This window comes from Lithobates pipiens, unplaced genomic scaffold (assembly GCF_037356315.1).
Source record: "Lithobates pipiens isolate NorthernLeopardFrog02 unplaced genomic scaffold, aLitPip1_a1.2 Scaffold_16, whole genome shotgun sequence".
NCBI lineage: Eukaryota > Metazoa > Chordata > Amphibia > Anura > Ranidae > Lithobates > Lithobates pipiens.
Window position 1 is genome coordinate 320,539,603 of NW_027507748.1, and position 19,785 is coordinate 320,559,387.

General features: G+C 43.3%; 1 protein-coding gene across 4 annotated transcripts in view; it reads right to left on the reverse strand.

The window, feature by feature from the left end:
* The window catches only part of MAP7D1 (MAP7 domain containing 1), a 153,617-nt gene that overhangs the window by 33,081 nt on the left and 100,751 nt on the right, over positions 1 to 19,785 (reverse strand). For 3 of the 4 annotated variants that reach the window (XM_077481701.1, XM_077481702.1, XM_077481704.1), the window contains 4 exons: positions 13,026 to 13,189; positions 11,870 to 11,978; positions 4,358 to 4,468; positions 374 to 496 (listed from right to left, as the gene is read on the reverse strand). In XM_077481701.1, the coding sequence (XP_077337827.1) occupies positions 374 to 496; positions 4,358 to 4,468; positions 11,870 to 11,978; positions 13,026 to 13,189 (507 nt within the window). The remainder of the gene's footprint in view (positions 1 to 373; positions 497 to 4,357; positions 4,469 to 11,869; positions 11,979 to 13,025; positions 13,190 to 19,785) is intronic. The other variant, XM_077481703.1, reaches the window with a different exon arrangement.

Genomic DNA, 19,785 nt, shown 5'->3' on the forward strand with positions numbered 1-19,785 from the left:
AGAGCTGTTAGTAAGCTCTGCTGAAGCTTTTAATATACCATTCAGCTCCAGTTTGTAAATGCTGAACACAAATCCTAATGGCAGTGCTGATTTCTACTTTTAACAAGCTGCTAGCAGGCTTCAGCAAAAATTGAGGCTTACTGATAGTCTGCTGAAGCCTGCCAGCAACATGGTTAAAGTGACAATCAGCGCTCCATTTAGAATCTGTGTTCAACATTCACAAACTGGAGCTGAATGGTACTTTATAAGCTTTAGTAAAGCTTTCTGAAAGCTCTGCAAATGCTTTGTCAGAGCTTGCTGTTCACACTGCTCTTATACAAGTTAAAGCCCATGTAAAACATGACATAATGGGTAAGAAATAATCTGTGCATACCCAGATCTCTGCTGTTACCCGGGAGGGTTGCTGCACTCCGGCTTCTTGCTAGAAAGGACAGGGTGGGTGTCATCAACCGATCTACAATACTGCTTTCCCAAGGACTGAGCTGCAAGTTCCTGTCTGCAAGAAGGATAAGGAAGGAGATTATTAGGTAACAGAAGTGAAAAGAAAAGTGAAAGGCAGGAGGAGTATTTTTTACATAGGTATACATCAACCGTTACATCACCAAAATATAAAAAAACAAGAAAATAGTAGTGCTACAGTGTGTAGCAAAAGGAGTGGGCTCATACATTCGAAGTGAAGAGTTGCTCCATGATTTCTGGAGGAGTACACAAAACAAAGTTTCCTCCCACACTCTGAAGACAAATTAGGCTCTAGTGTGTGTGTGTGCATCTTGTAAGGAATTCCACAAACTGCTGGGCCTATATAAATCCTGTATAATAATACTACTAACACTGTTTGCATTAGAGGTAGGGACCTTAGCTTGTTAGCTCTGAGGGCAGGAACTGATGATAGTATGTATGTATATATATATATATATAGCGGAAAGTGAATCGTCTGCGCTATATAATTACTTATTATTATTAATAAATAATACGGGCAGTCATGAAGGACCAGGAGCTCCTGTTGGGGAGAAACATGTCATAGGAGAAGAAGAGGATCTGGTGGAGCATGATGAGCAACAGGTCCCACTAGGTATACACCCAGGGCTGGATGATGATCCGTAAGACCTCCTGGAGCAGCAATATCTTGTATGTTTACAGAAAACAAGCACATCCATACTGCATAAGAGACTTCATTAGAGGGGTTTTCTATCAAGTCACAATGCTCACTTTAAGTCCCCCCACTCTTATTTTTCCAAATAATAAAAGGGAGTAACAGGTGAGAAGACAGTCACATGACTAAGTTCCAAGACAATTAGCAATAAGAAATATGATTTGTGTGTTACAGTAAATTAACCAATGAAAATTTATGTTAAAATATTGTAAGGAAGCAAACTATGTCTACCCAACATCTTTGTCGAAAGACTTGTGAGCTAAAAAAACAAAAAAAAAAAAAAAAAAACGTCAGCATGTCTGATGCTAGCTTTCATTAGTGTGAGTGTAGTGTAGTGTGAGTCTATGATGAATAACCAGCATAACAAGAGAATCTTCAATCATTTTCAAAAATTATACAGCGTTCTGTAGTCCCCAAAACCTAAACACAAGCTATCAGATCATAAGTATGTTCTCCCGCATGTTTACAACAGCAAACAGACAGGGCAGCAACTTCTGTAATACAATGATGAAACTTCCTCCTCTATTTTCCGCCCTGGAAATATTTAGGAGGCCATAGCTGGTAACAAGCTACATTCCTAAGAAACTGAAACTCATCCGGATCTCCTTAGACACAGCAGCTCACACCAGCAGCTCTATTTAAACCATATAAGTAGATAGGCTTGTACCGAGACTGCAATCCCATGAGTTTAGATTCCCAACTTATATTGACACTTGTATATAAGAATTTAATAGAACACAATGCACCTAGCATTGCTGTGATAGCTCTTCCCTACTGGTGATAATTAAATCCAGGGTGCGAAATGAGCATTGCTGTTCATATCACAAAGATACTCTCAGAGGATCTGTCCCAGAAGATGTTCTACTATGCTGGAAGATCCCATCATCTCACTCTATAGCAGGTCAAAGTGAAATTCACACTATGCAGCTGTTGCTATGAATACCTTAATTGGTGAAATCAACAGCTAAACTGTACAGTACATGACAGACTTAGAGATAACCGAAAGAAAAGAGAGCATAGGACAAACATTGATTTATACTATACTATACTATAAAAAAAAAAAAAAAAAAAAAAGAAAAAAAAAAAAAGTTAACCCCTTTGCACCAGCGCCTCCCGACCCTTTAAGAGGGTTCAGATGCTGGGAGGCAGGGTGGGGTTTATGGTCATGTGACCACGGTGATTGGCCCAAGTACACCCGCTGAGAAACAGCATATTTGCATACTGTTGGCACCTAGGGTTTAAACAAAAAAAAGTGAAAAACAAAAATATGCATACAAAAAACAAAACAAAAAAAAACATATGAAAAACTCAATGGACCACTTGGTCTTTTCTTCTGCCCTCACTTTTCTATGTTACAATTTAAAAAACCGTTGGTCAACTACATTTTATTTTTTGTTATAAAAGCATCAAAATTTATAAACGGATGCTTTATAACTTTTTTTAATATGTGTATAAGGTTTTATTATATTGTATCCATAACATACTGTTTAAAGAGCATGCTGGGCTTTCTACTAAGAAAGCACAGCACTAGCTTCTTGCTTTGTGGCAGTTAAAATTGTTAGGATGTTGAAGTCTTTGTCTGCAGAAGAATGGAATGTGCCCCTCCTATGGTAATTCACATCTATTTTGGGCACAGCAGCTGTGAGGATACATTTTTGTTGTATCTGTTAGTTGAAACTGATAGATATGGAATAGTCATATGTAATTGTCATTTACCCAGTTCTTTTTTTCCATTTTCTTAGTGAACACTGAATATCAAGAATTTAAGAAAATATAGTAAAAACACAATTTCCTTTAAAGTGATACTAAACACACACTGTGTAATTTACATTCTCCCTTTTATTTCTGTATGTGAATGAGGGCACTGTAATTTTTTTTAAATAAAAATGAATTAAACAAAAAAAAAAAAAAAATCAAAGTACCTCTTTCCTAATTCATATGCAGCCGTCACATAACCCAGACCTTCCCCAGCCTGTCTTCAGGCAAACATAAGCAGGAGGAGCTTCTAGTCCCCTGCTACTGGTCACATTTTTCACACAAAAAAAAAAGTCTTTGGCATACAAAGTAAAAATAAATAAATACATCATACGTCATACAAATTGACAGTATATTTGAAATCAAATCTTTATTATTTTGTGGAAACAACATGCTGTGGGTGGATTTCTGCCAATCACCGCCCCTCCCCCTAGCCTGTGTCTTAGACTAAGAGGGAGGTGAAGCCTCCATTAATCTACATGTAATATCCCACCTCCATTGTGTTTTGCTGGTTTAGTGGGCATGGAGGAGGAAGGAGAGAGTGGGCTGTCATATCACTGTGTATATGCCTACATGTGCGATTTTATAGTCACATGGGCTCCTCCTACCCATAGAAAATAAATAGCAGTTAGATCAGACTTTTCTTTAAAAATGATTGTGACAAACTGTACAATTAGATAAGCAGATACCCAGCCGAAATCCTTATTTTAGAGGAACAATGCCACTGTCAGTTAAATCAATCCTAGATGAATAATACCCCCCCCCCCCCCCACACCCCATTCTCTTCCACACATGTAGAGTGTATCTCACCTAGGGAGTGCATGCCAAGATTCATGCATTATCATTGACTACGAAATGCCTGTAATCAATCATCTCATGTATTGTGTACACCTTTAAAGCTGAACTCCAGGCATTAAAGCCAAAATTGAATGAAGCTCTTTATTCATTCACAAAACATTTTTATTTTAAATTAAACTTGTATAATTATTGTTTTAGTATCTTGGTGGCCTCTTGTATCCTCTCTAAAGCAGTGTTCACACTGGGGGGGGGGGGGGGGGGTAATTACTGGCAGCCTATCAGGTGTGCTGCATGACAAGGAGCATGCTGATAGGAGGAGAAAGCAGTGGGATGACCTCAGGCTGCTGCTGCTCTTTCACTGTATGGTCAGCAGGCAATAGAGAAAGGTGTGACACCACTGTCTCTTCTACAGCCTACACATGTAACAGAATAAGTAGTATCATCCACCTGACTGTGCTGTGTGGCAGGGCTATATAATTCTTAGAACCGGATGGGCAGAAATGCAAATGGTCTGGTAGGTAGAACAGCATCTTTATATATATTCCCTATTTGCCTGGAGTTCAGCTGTAAAGTCACCTAAATGAGATTCAACTGGCATCAGTACTCAAGTACTGGAGAGGAAATTCCATCAGAAGACTACAAAGCTCTTACTTCTATTTGGAGAGTTCCACAATGTGGCAGAGGATTTAGATAGTCGCTTGTTGATTATAGAGTCAACATGTCTGGGAAGATTCACTGCAGATATGGAGCATCTGTTTGGGCCTGAAGTAAAGAGACACAGTAGAAACCAGCCAGAATTTACACAGCTCAATGTAGTCTTTTCATCAAAATTCATTAATAGTGTAAAACATATATAAATGCAGGCCGAAGTGTAAACAAAATGTGACATAGAACTGTGTTGCATTTTTTCATTATTTTTATTTTATTTTTATTTTTATAATAAATTAAGGATGTTGATCCAATTCATCATCAGAACCCCACTCAAACGAAAGCACAGGCTATTCCAAGCGGATTCATTCATTTCAATAAAGTGCTTTAAATGAAGTGCTGCGTACAAATCTAAAAACTTTAGTAATACTGTATTTCGATTTCTTAATGTCCACCACCCTTACAGCAAAGAACCAGCTGGAAAAGCCATGAAACTACAATAACTGACAAGTTTGTAGGTTTATCCAAAAGGTCACCAAAAAGAAATAAGGAAATTCATGGACTACAGCCCTGACATTAAAGTAGAACTATAGGCAAAACTTTTTCTTTCATTTTGGATAGAGTAGGGGAAGGTTATAATCCCTGTCAGATTTTTGTTCGCCATCCGTGTCTTTGCGGAGATTTCCCTTTACTTCCTGTCTCATAGCCAAATAGGAAGGCTCAGTTCACACTGCCGCAACTTTGGATCCGACTTGTGAGACCCCAAGTCACGCGACATCCCATTTTAATCAATGAGAACTGTCTTAATTAGCACTACTGAAGGAGCTCTGACTTTAGAAAAGGTTTCTATAATTCTTCAAGGCAACTTCTATCCGACTTGTCCCCATAGACTAATGAAAGTTGCCTCCAAGTCAGATCCTCCTCTTAATTGTTGTGATTTGGATCTAACATTACAAGAAGATTACCCATTCCCTGAAGTTGCTTCAAAGTTACTTCAAGTTGCACCGAAATCGCCTGGCAAAGTCACACTGTAGGTCGCGACAGTGTAAACCGAGCCCAAATGAAGAGAGGGAATCTGTGAAATTAAAGGAATTCCTTGGGGACCCCTAAGTCACGAAAAATAGGATTTTTATAACAGTTTACCTGTAAAATCCTTTTCTTTGAAGTACATCACAGGACACGGAGCCATAGTAATTACTATGTGGGTTATAAGCCACCGTCAGCTGATGGACACTGGCATGCCCTAAGAGAGGAAGTCCACTTCCTATGTAACCCCTCCCACAACTGAGAGCACCTCAGTTTTTGTAGCAAAGCAATACACGTGTATACCAGAAAGAAGGAAGGGAGTGTCCTGTGATGTACTTCAAAAGAAAAGGATTTTAAAGGTAAGCCGTTATGAAAATCCTATTTTCTTAATCGTACATCACGGGACACAGAGCCATAGTAATTACTATGTGGGATGTCCCAGAGGAATGCCAACTGAAGGGAGGGAGAGGCAGCAAAATTAGGGCACTATGAGATTAGAGGATTTATACTGCAGCTTGCAGCACACAGCGCCCAAAGGCAATATTCTCATGATTTTTTACATCTACCTGATAGAATCTGGAAAATGTATGGACTGAAGACCAATTTGTGGCCTTGCAGATTTGAGCCATGGAGGATTGATGATGCACTGCCCACGAAGCACTAACAGCCCTTGTGGAGTCCGCTTTGATTTGAAAAGGTGGAATCTTCCTCTTTAAACCATAAGCTTGAAAACGGACTTGTCGAAATAGTAGATTTCGATGCTACCTGTCCTCTTTTAGGACCTTCAGGCAATGCAAACAAAACATCAGTTTTTCGAATCTGAGCAGTTGCCTTCAAGTAGACTGACTGCTCTCACCAAATCAAGAGAATGTAGTGACTTAACTTCCGTAGAACCGGGTTCTGGAAAAAATTAAAGGTAGAATAATATCCTGGTTTAAATGAAAACTTGACATTACCTTTGGTAGAAAGTTAAGATGAGGACGCAATACTACCTTATCCTTATGAATAATTAAATATGGCTCTTTACAAGAAAGAGCAGACAACTCTGATACCCTTCTTGCAGAAGATATGGCTACCAGAAAAACTAGTTTCCTTGTCAAAAGGACAAAGGGAATATGTAGTATTGGCTCAAAAGGCTGTTTCTGTAATGCTGACAGAACTAAATTCAAGTCCCAAGGGTTCAGGGGTGACCCAACCGGAAGATTAAGCCTAGTTACCCCCTGAATAAAGCTACAAACCAAACAATGCAAAGCAAGTGGTCGCTGAAATAATACAGATAAAGCCAAGACCTGGCCTTTGATAGTACTCAAGGTCAGCTTAATTTCTAACCCCATTTGCAGAAATTCAAGGATATTACCCATGACATACATCCTAGGGTGCCAACCGCTGGATTCACACCAGGAGACATATGCCTTCCAGACTCTAAAATATATAATTCTGGAGGCCGGCTTCCTTGCATTAACCAAGGTAGATACCACTGAACCTGACAGCCCACGCTTCTTCAGAATGTGGGTCTCAATAGGCAAAACATTAAATTTAGCGCTTGTAAGGTAGGATGGAATACCGGACCTTACGAGAGAAGGTCTGGATGTGGTGGTAGAGTCCATGGGTCCGGCCCTACCACCATCTTTATGATCTCTGCAAACCAAGATTGACTGGTCCACAAGAATGACCGACTTCCCTTCCTGCTTGATCCTGCAAAGTCGTTGTGGAAGCAGCAGGACAGGAGGAAATGCATAAAATCAGTGAAAACTGATTCCAGCTAGTGGATCTTTTGTTCTTGATACAAAGTTGTCAATCTTTTTGTTGATGCAAACAGATCTAAGTCCGGAATCCCCTATCTTTGAGATATTGTCGGGAAGATATCGGGGTGAAGAGACCATTCTCCCGGGAACAGCTGCTGGTGACTCAAGTAGTCCGCCTGCCAATTCTCTATTCCTGGAATGAAGACTGCCAACAGGCAAAGTACATTGTTTTCTGCCCAAGTTTGGATATGATTCACCTCTCTCTGGACCACAAGACTTCTCGTGCCCCCTTGGTGATTGATATAGACACTGCTGCGGAACTGTCGGATTGGATCCGGACAGGACAGCGCCATAATCTCAATGTCTAGGCCCTCAGGGCCATGTGTGCTGCCCGAATCTCTAGAATATTGATGGGCCAGGTCAATTCGGACCTGGACCATTTCCCTTGGACAGTCACCTCTTCCAGGACTGCTTCCCAACCCGAAAGGCTGGCACCTGTTGTTACCACCTTCCAGGTAACTGATAGGAAGGATTTTCCTTTCTGCAGATTCTTGGTTATTAACCACCAACTGAGGCTCTGGTGCACCTTTGCAGACAAGCACGTTGGGAAATCTAGAGCTTTGATCTTCTTGTTCCAAGCCGATAGGATACTGTTTTGCAGCGATCTCGAATAAAACTGAGCATAAGGAACGGCCTTGAATGAAGCCACCATCTTTCCCAACAACCTCACTGGGCAGCACAGTGGTGTAGTGGGTAGCACTCTCACCTAGCAGTAAGAAGGGTCACTGGTTCAAATCCCAACCAGGACACCACCTGCCTGGAGTTTGCATCTTCTCCCTGTGCCTGCGTGGGTTTCCTCCGGGTACTCCGGTTTCCTCCCACACTCCAAAGACATGCAGGTAGGCTAATTGGCTTCTGTCCAAAATTGGCCCTAGTATATGAATGGACCTTGGATTGTGGGCTCCTTGAGGGTAGGGACTGATGTGAGTGTGCAATGTACAGGGTTAGGGACAATTGTAGACACTCACTCAGGTTGAACTGGATGGACTGATGTCTTTATTCAACCTTACTAACTATGTACTATGTACTATGTACTCATGCAAAGTCAAATAGAAGGATTCTTCTTTGCCTTGACTACCTGAATCAGCTCCCTTATGGCCCTGATCTTCGCCTAGGGTAAGAATGCCCTCTTCAGGGCTGTATCTATGATCAGACCCAAGTATTCCAATCTCCTTGATGGTTTTAAGGAACATTTCTCTAGGTTGAGGATCAAACCTAGGTATTCCAGGTAGTTGACCGTTTTGACCATACTTTGGTCTAAGTGGGCTACCGACTGATCTATCAAGAGCAGATCGTCTAGGTATGCTAAAATAGTTATACCTTGAGCCTTAATCTGACTAGAGGAGGGGCCAGAACCTTTGTAAATACTCGAGGAGCAGTAGCTAGTCCGAAAGGCAGAGCTACAAACTGAAAATGAATTTTTCTATCTCGAATCATAGATGTTTCTGGTGAGTGGGGAAAATCAGCACATGGAGGTATGCTTTCTTGATGTCGATTGATGCCAGAAGTTCTCCACCTTATAGGATGGAGACTACTGATTGGATTGACTCCATGTGAAAAGAGCGGGTATTCAAAAACCGGTTTAGATCTTTGAGATTTAGAATGGGTCTGACATCTCCATTTGGTTTGGGTACCGTGAAAAGGTTTGAATAAAACCCCAATCCCTGCTCTTCCATGGGGACCACAGATATCACCTTTTGAGACAAAAGATGGTCCAATGCTTGAAAGAAACTTTTTTTTTCCTCTGGATCCCTGGGAACGTTTGATCTAAGAAAATGAGGCGGGGACTCTCGGAACTCTAGTTTGTACCCTAGAGTAATTGAGCAAGCCACCCATTTGTCTTGACACTCTTCCTGCCAGACCCTTGAGAACTGTAGAAGTCTAACCCCCCCCCCCCCCCGAGCGAGTGGTGGGGCCCCTTCATAAGGAGGCTTTAGTATTTTGTTTTGTAGGTTTCCTTCCCCAGGACTTCTTTTGTCCCCAGGGTTGACCCTGAAGTTTACCTCTTGAATTTTACAGTGGAGACCATCAAGACTGCCTAGAGGCCAATGCTCCTGGCACTGGAGAAGCGGCTTGTTTAAATGAAATACGCTAATGGGAGTACTTTTCCCATTAGAAATTCTTTGGATGTACTTATTCAGATCATCCCCAAACAGCTGTTCACCGTGAAAAGGAAAACTAACCAGGAGCCTTTTGCAGGGCACTTCGACTGACCAATTTTTCAACCATAGTATTCTACGCATATCCACCAGCCCCAGCGTAAGGAGTGAGGCCTGGAGAATAGAATCTCTCATAGTGTCTATTGCAAAACATAACGCCCCTGGTAGGTCAGCCAAATCCTGGGCCTGCAGATCAGGAATAATCTTGAGCACCTGTTTTAACTGGTCTCTCAAGGATTGACATGCACCAGTTGCTGCTAGTGCAGGCAGAGTTACTGAACCTGCCAGAGAAAAAGTGTTTTTTAATAGGAATTCCAACTTCCAACTTTTATTCACAGAGCATATAGCAGCTTCAATTGCTGTCATCTCCCATTTTTTTTATTAAACTTTTCCTCCATAGGATAACGTGTTGAAAACACTTTAGAGGATAAAAATGCTTATCTGGGTTATCCCACTCAAAATACATAAGCTTTTCCAGCAATGAATGGATAGGAAGGGCATGCGCAGCTTGGGGAGGCTTTAGTGAACCCAAAGAAGTAGGTTTATCAACCGACTCAGTTAAGGGTATCATAAATGTGGAGCGGATCAATTCAGTAAGAGATTGTACCATCAGTCTTTCAGATTGTGAACCTGATCCCTCCGTATCTTCAGAAGAGGGGTCAGCAGCCTCTTCCCGGTCCCCTGAGAAAAATTCATCATCTCCCACCCTCAGTTCCTCAGTTTGAGGGTTCTGGGTAATGGAAGGTGACCTATCGTGCTTAGCCCCACTATGGGATGCGATTAAAGCCGCTAACCTCGGCTTCAATCCTAATATGGTTGAGGAAAAAACTTCTTCAGTAACAGACAGGGGCTGCAGTGTTGGAAACAGCTGCACCACCTAATGTCCCTGATGGCTTGCTCTAACCAGCCACTTCAGATCTCTCAGTAGAGGATGCCATTTTAGAGATGATTTTAGGCTTTTTTTGAGCTTGAAGGAGTCCCTCTTGAGCCCTTTTTTGGGGCGTTTCTACACCCCCTTCTGACCAAAGCCCAATGCACAAATGCAGAGGTACTACCAGAAGAAATCGCATTCACTGCTTGAGCAATAGTCCAGCAACTGCCGCTGCTATTAACGCTCAGCCTGATGCTTTTAGTAAATGTGCCAAGGGAATGCCTGTGTCACCAACCTCTTACATGCCCTTTTTTGCTCGTGTCCCTCCGAAGGCTGTAACCAGCAAATAATGGAGCTTTTAAAACCTACTCCTGCGCTGGGCGTTGATGCACGCCAACGCTGCGATCAGCCCCGCCCCCTCCATCACATCGCAACCCCCTCTTTTCAAAAAGTGCGTTTTCCCGCGCGGCCACAGGCCTCCAACCTGATAGGATTGGTGTGTGTGTGTTTGGGGGGTGGGAGGAGGATTGCGAGGAGGAGATTCGGTAATCTAACCGCCATGCAGGGGCAGTAATAAACAAAGCGGCGGCGTCACTGACCATTCTGGCCTCCCCCTGTCCAGGGAGTGGAGGAGAGCTTTTTCCAGATGGGGGGGGTGTTTTTGTAAAAAAATCCCCCCCAATCTTACTGGAGTTCTGGGGCTGCTCACCGGAGGAATCTGCAGCTTCTACTGAGACAGCGTAGGAAAGCATGACAAGGAACGTGCTCTATACAGCCCCCAGTGGTGACTTTTAGACATGACAACATTTACTTTTTAAAAGGAGACCATTCATAAGAAATTAAAAAAAAAATCCTTAGAAATATCCACTTGCCTTTCAAGCCGCAGGGTTTTCTGTGGTAAAACCAAAAGACCAAATCTTCCCCTCTCACGGCGGGCTCCATTTAAAAAACCTTCAGGAACTGTCGCCCTTTCTATTGGGGATCCGCACTACTGAACCCGTAAAACACCCCGCCAGAAAAAATGTAAGGCTGGAAAAAGCAGAAGTACTGGATCCCAGGGTCTAGCTCTCTAGAAAGAGCAGAGTTACGGGCTAAACCTCATTTCTTCAGGCACGAGGCCCGGGTACCATTCAATTCGGCCTAAACACTTTTAATGGAACCGGCTGCATAGCTAGCCCCAGCAAGGATTGCTCCAGTGGAGCTCAGCACAGCACATCTTTATTTGTGACGAACACCTTAGACACTGGCAAAAAAAAATGAGGTACTCCCAGTAGTGGGAGGGGTTATTTAGGGAGTGGACTTCCTGCCTTAGGGTGTTTCAGTGTCCATCACCTGAAGGTGGCCTATAATCCACATAGTAATTACTATGGCTCTGTGTCCCATGATGTACGATTAAGAAACTACTGTTCCGTTTGGAAGATTTCCCCTCCATTACTTTGATGGGAACAACACAAAATTTTAGATTTTTTTTTCAATGATAATGGTAAACAGGAGAAATGGCGAGGGTGACGATCCTTAACAGGAGCACGAACAGCAATACAAACTGACAGGGGTTCAAATACCTCTCCACTCTATCCAAACCTAAAAAAAAAAAAAAAAAAGGTTTTGCCTTTAGTTATACTTTAAGCCCATTGAAGGAATCCACTAGTCTTACCTCCTTTAGGAGAGTTCTGGTTGAGTGCTCCTGCCCAAGACCATCGCTGCTGACGAATCTCTGCCCAAGTCTTCTTAGTGGTACGGCTGACTGCTGCCTCATATTTTTCCTAAGAATTGACAGATTTTGCATATCAAAATGAATTGTATTCATGTATTCTGTAAGCAAACCTCATTATATTTTACAGTAAAAATGTAATACTAGATAAAATTCAGCTTGGTAATGAACGTGTTGCTATGGCATGTAAACAGTTTTTTTTTTTCAGTCCAGAAATCTGTAAAAGGACCAACACTGTCCTGTCTAGCACTGCCTTTTTTACTGCTTCCTAATATAACATGAGAATATGACAGCCAATCTCCACTTCATTACTCCATTTAATGAGACTTTTGGGAGGCTATGAATAATGTCCAGGTTCTGCTTCAATCTTCCCACTGAAGACACTGACGCGATAAATGCCTTTATCATACATACAAATTAGCACCAAAAAGTTATTTTTCCGTGTTGGCTGCTATGACTCCATTTCTGTAGTCACCTTATTGAAGAGAGCATTACATATGACTGCTCAAAGCACTGAACCTGGATGTTTCAGAGTAAAAATAATACAATTTAAAGAGGAAGTAAACCCTGATGGGTTTACTTCCTCTTTTTTTCCCTGCAAAGGTAAAGCATAATGGACTACTATGCATCGCATAGTAGCTCATTATGTGTCACTTACCTGACACAGGAGCCAGCGAAGTCGCCGCTGATCCCTGTAGTCCGCCGCATCCATGTTGCTGGTGGCGTCTCACAGCTCCGACGAATCACAGCGGCGAAGCCGCGATGACGTCACTTCCGCGCATGCGCACGGGAGTCGACAAATTTGGCAAATCCATTCATGGATTTGCCGCATTTAGTGCGCCTGCGCGCCGCTGTCTACGGCGCATGCGCCGTAGACAGCGGTGCCCATTTTCGGGCAAATATCTCCTAAACCATATAGGTTTAGGAGATATTGCTTGGACCTACAGGTAAGCCTTAATCTAGGCTTACCTGTAGGTCCAAGTTGTTTGGAAGGGTTTACTTCCTCTTTAAGGCAATAGCTACTGTGGATGCTGTTGTATGTAGGCCAAGACTGAAGTAGTAACAGTACGAAATCAACACAATTATTGACCACCATTACCTTGTTCTTCTCATGCTTTAACCTTTGCCGTTCCTCCAGGAGCACCCTTTTCCTTTCAGCCTTGAGCCTTTGTTCTTCCAGTCTCTTCTTTCTGTCCTGTATTTGCTTCTCTCTCAGCTGTTTTGCCTTCTCCTCTTTCTCAAGCCACACGCTCTTTTTGGCAGCTAAAGCATTTAAAAAAAAAAAAAAAAAAGGAGGTTTAGGATTGCACAATAATGTTTATTCTAAATTTGTTTCATATGGAGGTCTCAGCACTCATGTCAGGCATAGGAACACAAGCCCTTTAGCAAGGGGGTCAATAAGATAACAGAATGATTTTCCTTGCCTTTCATACTGCAATGCAGTAGACTTTTTAAGCTAAAATATGAATACTGATGCCCTGATGACATGTTAAGCTTAATTAATGCAAATATAAATGTGCCAGAAGGATGGAATCAGGAATCTGGACCTCTAAGTCAATTATTTTTCAAAATCACTACGGCACATTAACTGTTTGTGACACATAACATCTTAGAATGGCAAAGGTTTTTTGGTGATTATAACAGTGCCACATATACAAACATAAATTACAAAATGGCTAAAAATATATACATTTTATTACATAGAAATAATACAAATGGCATTCAGAAAAAAAGCAGAGTAATTATACATACTGTTATACTGGCCAAGGTATCCATATACATGAAGTGGTCAATGATGAATATCATGTCCCTACATGTTTCGCCATCAATGGCTTCTTCAGGGGATTTTGTATAGATCACAGTGTTCAAAATGGCTCAGAGACCCCAAGGAGCACACACCAAGACAGCCCACAAATCACAGTGGAGAAGGTTCTGTGTGGCCACAGAGGGCATACAGGGGCCAGGATAAACTCTGCTATCAAAGGATGTTGGTACAGGGGCGCCAGGCAGTGAAATCAAACAACAAAGTGAAGATGTAACACCGTCACATGTGAACCACTAATGCTAAGTGGTATACAGCAATGGCCCCCCCTGTCCTTCAGCTGTTTGGTTTCACTGGCCGGCGACCCAAACGAGTTGTCCCGTGCATTAAGGTTTGGATCAGTGAATGGGAGGCTAAAGACCTTTGGAACAATACTGATAGGGCCGAAACGTGACCTCCGATTGTACTCAAAGCCAATTTGATTTCCACAGCTGACTGTAGAAAAGATAGAATTCTCCCAATCACGTATTTCCGAGGATGCCATTTTCTGGCTTTACACCAAACAATATAAGTCTTCCAGACCTTATGATAAATTTTTCTAGCGACAGCTTTTCTAGCATTCACTAGGGTAGACACTACTGATTCCCAGCTGCCACGGTCCTTTAACACCCTGGCTTCAATAGCCATGTCGTCAAATTAAGAGACTGTGAATTCGGGTGGAATATAGAACCTTGAGACCATAGATCGGGGTGACATGGAAGCATGCATAGCCCGTCTATCGTCAATCTCTGGGAACCAGGGCCTTCAGTCTCCGGGAACCCCCTCTTCAAATCCTGCCCAACAAATGTGGAAGGAGAGGGATCGGAGGGAACGCATAAACCAGGGAGTACGGTCTCCATGGAACTACCAGAGTATCGGCTCCAATTGCCAGAGGATCCCTTGTTGGGGATACAAATTGCTGTAGCTTGTTGTTGAATGTGGATGGCAATAGGTCAACCTCTGGCCATCCCAAACACTGGCAAATGTCCCGGAACACACCTGGGTGTAGGGACCATTCTCCTAGGCAGATCTGCTGGAGCCTGAGATAATCTGCCTTCCAGTTCTCTACTCCTGGGATAGACTGCCGATATAAAATCGGCACATGTTCCTCTGCTCAGGCTAGAATATGGTTCACCTCCTTCAGAGCTGAACGACTCCTGGTACCGCCTTGGTGGTTTATATAGACCAGTGCAGTGGCATTGTTGGACTGAACTCTGATAAGGCAGTCCTGAAGCTCCACCATCCAGGACCAAAGAGCCAGACATAATGCCCGTAATTTCAGGACGTTGATGGGCTGGATCTGTTCTGTCCCTGACCATTTGCCCTGAGCTGTGAGCCCTTCTAGGTTTGCTCCCCAGCACGAGAGACTGGCATCTGTATTCAGTACTCTCCAAGTTACCAGGAGAAAGGATTTTCTTTTTTGCTGGTTCTGATCCTGCAACCACCGGTTTAGGCTTAAGAGTGCCAGAGAAGATAAGAACACTGGATAATCTTTTCCTCTTTTTGTCCAGGCCAACGAGATGTCTTTTTGTAAAGGCCTGGAATGAAACTGGGCATAGGGCACTGCCTCGAAGGAGGATACCATCCTCTATAGAAGACACGTACAGAGCTGAATGGAGGGCTGTCTAGTGCCCCTTATTTGATGTACTTGAACCTTCAGGGCACAGATCCTTACAGGTGGCAAGAATATTCTTGTTTGAATCGTATCTAGGATCAGACCTAAATACTTTAGACTTTGAGCTGGTTTCAAGGTTGACTTTTCGCTATTTATGTTCCAGCCTAAGCTTTCCAAATACCGCACTGTGCATATTATGCTGTGTTCTAGAGCCTGTAATGGAGTGATCTGTGAGTAGGTAGTCGTCCAGATACCCGAACACCAGGATCCCTTGGGCCCTTAAAAAGACCCACTACTGGTGCTAGGACCTTTGTGAACATCCAGGGAGCTGTAGCCAGCCTGAAGGGTAGAGCCACAAACTGAAAATTACGTTCCTCTACTGCAAAACGTAGATACCTCTGATGAGGCTGAAAGATGGCTATGTGTAAATACGCATCTCTTATATTGATGGAGGCTAGAAAATCTCTGCTCTGGAGTGAGGCTACTACTGAGCGGACAGACTCCATCTGAAAGGACTGTATCGGTAGATACTTGTTCAGGGATCTTCGGTCCAAAATGGGCCTTGTGTCCCGTTTGGTTTCTGAACCGTAGACAGGTAAAACTCTGTGCCCCTCTACAATCACTCCTTGATGCACTAGATGATGTAATGCCTGAAGCAATAAGTTCCTTTTTGGAGGATTTGAGGGAAAACCTGGCCCTGTGGATTGCCCCTGGCCCTAGTGCCCTGTTGGTGGCAGAACCGCCTCGACAAAGACATTTGAGGAAGCAGTCCTTGAGGTTTTAAACGAGGGGCGCCTAGTGCTTTTCTTCAAATAAAGTAGAGAACTCTTCCCTCCGAAAAATCTTTTGGATATATTTGTCAAAATGATCACCAAATAAAACGTTCCACATGAAAAGGGAAACCTGCCAATAACTTTTTACAAAGCAGCTCGGCTGACCAGTTCTTAAGCCACAAGAGTCTGCGCATATGTACAGACGAGAGAACTAAATAGGAAACCTGCTGTACTGAATCCTTTAAGGCGTCAATAGCAAAAACACAGCACTCGAGAAATATCTGTCTTACTTTCAGGCAGATCATCCTCCTGGTTAGGCCCATCAGGCTGCTTGACCTGATTCTTTACGGACTGGCAGATACCAATTGCTGCAACAGCTGGCTGAATAGCTGAACTGGCCAAAGAAAGGGAAGCCTTTAATAATGACTCCAATTTCTTGCCAAAAGGGTCTTTCAAACCCTGTGCGTTATCTACTGGACACGTTAAGTTCTTGTTTAAGGAAGAGATAGAATGCTGGCATGCTCCATTTTTTAAATTAACTTTTTCATCCATGGGATATAAAAACGGAAAAACCTCTTCTTAGGAGGAGCAAAAATCCTGTCAGGATGTTCCAAATCAGCATACACCACCAGTTCCAACAGGGGGTGTAGAGGGAAAGCCTGTGCGGCCAGAAGAGGCCAAAGGGATCCCAAAGAGGACCAAGGGGCTCAGTCACATCTGCAAGAGGCAACTTAAAAGCAGAACAAACCATTTCGGTCAGGATCTAATTTCTTCTTGTCCAGATTGCTTGGAAGCAGACTCATCTGCCGGGCCCTCCACAGAGTCCCAAGCTTTAATCTCTTCCCCATCCTCAACCCATTTCTGCTCCAGACTAGGAGGCTCCATAGAGGGGGGGGGGGTCTGTCCCGCTTCCCTGTGGGATCGAGGCAATCATGCCAGCAATCCTGTGCTCTAACCCGACTAGGGCAGAGGACAGTTCATCCTTAGTGATAAAGGGTGAAGCAGCGGCATTGACTGTAGGCACAATACCAGATAGGCGCAGCTGCTCAGATTGCCCGGAAGCCTCTTGTCTTTTGGGGGATACAACACTAGGGATATGTTCACCAGGAACTACTGACACATTGGTGTGCCCTTCCCTGTAGTGTTATTCCAGCTCCTCTTTTTTGAAGACATTTACCAGCAACAAAGAGAGAGTACTTGGGTGTAGTATTAAAACACCTCAGAAGGGAGACCCTACAATAGGGCTCGCCAAGCCCATTTGTAACAATCCCCTTTGTCCCACAGCTTTCTTCTGAAAGAACCGCATGCTTGGCCCACACAGCATAAATAAGCTGAGTGTGCGCAGGAATGTTCTGTGCATGAGTACGCACGCATGTGCGTGGTCCCGGCGAATGGGTGTGGCTGTATTCATGTATGACACAAATCCTCATGCACCCAGCTAAAAGGCTACTGCGCATGTGCAGTGAAGTCGCATGTGCTATGGCCACCAAACTGCTAACTGAGCATAGCGGCACTCTTGCAAACATACGTGCGCCCTGATGAACCAAGACAAAATGTGCACTGTCGCGCTCCATCACAGGTAATAAAACAGCCAGACACAAGCAAAAAAAAGGTAAAAAAACATTTCAAACACCTACAGCTAGCCCAAAACTCCATCTGGTCACCACACACAGGTGTCCAGCCTCTCGCTAGCTTGACCGATTGTTACAATTACAATAATAAGTAAATCGGTTTCACTTACCCATCCAGGCGCAGGGCAGCTTAAAAACTAGGAGCCCAATCTTCACCCTTCATGGCGGGTTCTTGTCACTTGAGGACCTTCAAGGACTGAGTACCCTTTTCATGTTTAGGGTCCACTCCTTTGGACCTGTACAGAACCCTGCTGGAATGCTTTAGCGCTGTGGTGTCCAGGATTCCACTTCGCAGGGTCCAGCACCCGAAGCTGCATTACAGGCAAAACCTTGCAGGATCTCGAGTCTTTGCGAGGCTTGGGTACCATTTATCTAAGCATATAAAGCCTGTGTCAAATGGATCCGATCAGACAATAGCTTGATTAATTTAGGAAACGTTTGTGGGACTAGAGACCTGGAGCTCAGAGAGCTCAAACAAACCATGCCATCCACCTTGCAGACACTGGTAATAAACTGAAGTAGTTCCTGCGTGGGAGGGGTTATACAGGGGATCACTTCCTGTCTGAAGACCTTTGGTCTACCAGTGTCCATTCACCTGGAGATGGAGTATAACCCAGCAGGTAGGCCTGACTTTGTGTCCCATGATAGATGAAAAAGAAATTATATATTTTTGTTGCAGGGGAGGCCTGATATCTGACTTGTATCTTGATGCAGGCTTCTGGGAAAAATCAGTGAGCAAATCAGACAAGCAGGCAATTATGTGTCTGGAGGACATTCTGTATACACTCTGTGTACAGAACTCATCCAGGTAGCCATATTGCATTTTCAGAAAACGACAGCACTGCCGATTGATAAGGAAAGGCCATTTTTAATAACATTAACATTTTCTATTTTTTCCCCGCATGGAAGTGGAGTTACCCTTTACATGGATACTTGTGCAATGGCACACATTAGTAGACTAACCCAAGTTTTTTTTTTTGGAACAGCCTTCTCAATGTTGAGATACCACCTGCTCTTTTTATAAAGTGTACGCATTCCAATACATCACTAATTTCAGATATAGATACACAATTTCTGCAATAAAGCTTACCTTCTACTGGTTGCAAACTATATATAGCTAAAATGTCCACAACTGCAGACTCCAGCAGCCATTTTATTAGCGTCAGCATTAGAACTGTATAAAGTGCCTTCAATGGCAAAGGCGATTGGCAGGAGAAGGTAAACATTGCTGCCACGATCCATAAATGCATCACGACACATTATTCTTGCTTTGAATAATGCACAGCAATTGTAAAGTGTTTTAAACAGGAACCAATATATAAAAAGGTATTCATAAACTGGATGAATATTTTGTTAAAGACAGCCATAAGAATACTGACAAACTCTGGGATAGGCAGCCCAAGAGACATAGGAGAAGGAAATTCTCCTGGATCTCTCCATATGCCCCAAAAAGATCCACAGAAAAACGGGCTCCCATACTTATCTGGTGCATTTAGCAACCCAAGTAATGGGACTCTATACTGCAGGAGAGCATGAACCTGCAATGGTTGCACCATATGACGGTGAGGCAGGGCTGGACTGTGATCCTGCGGGGATGAGGACAGGAAAAAGTATACCTGAGGGGGGGGGAGGGGGAGTAACTTTCTTTCTTTTCCTGTGGGGTTGATCAAAGGCGGAGCCATCAAACATTGGTATGCTGCCATGGAGGCACCAGGAAAGTCTCCTGTACGACACCACAAACAAGTACTGAATCCAGTTACTACTTCAGCAGCACAGTCAGTTCTGCCAAGAAAGCATTGGGCAGGACTAGATGTGGCCAGGTGCTGTTAGACAGTGACAATGCTGAGAGCCCCATTCCCCACAACACCTTCTTATCCCACTGTAGTACAAGCAGGAACAGCTTACATGAGAGTGGCAACACTGCTTTAAATTCAGCAACAGTGCAGCATCGTTGTCACCCCATCACAAGAGGTTGCATTAGGGTCCATGCACACTGGGCTTAAAAAAAAAAAATTGTTGTGTGAAGACATTTATATAAT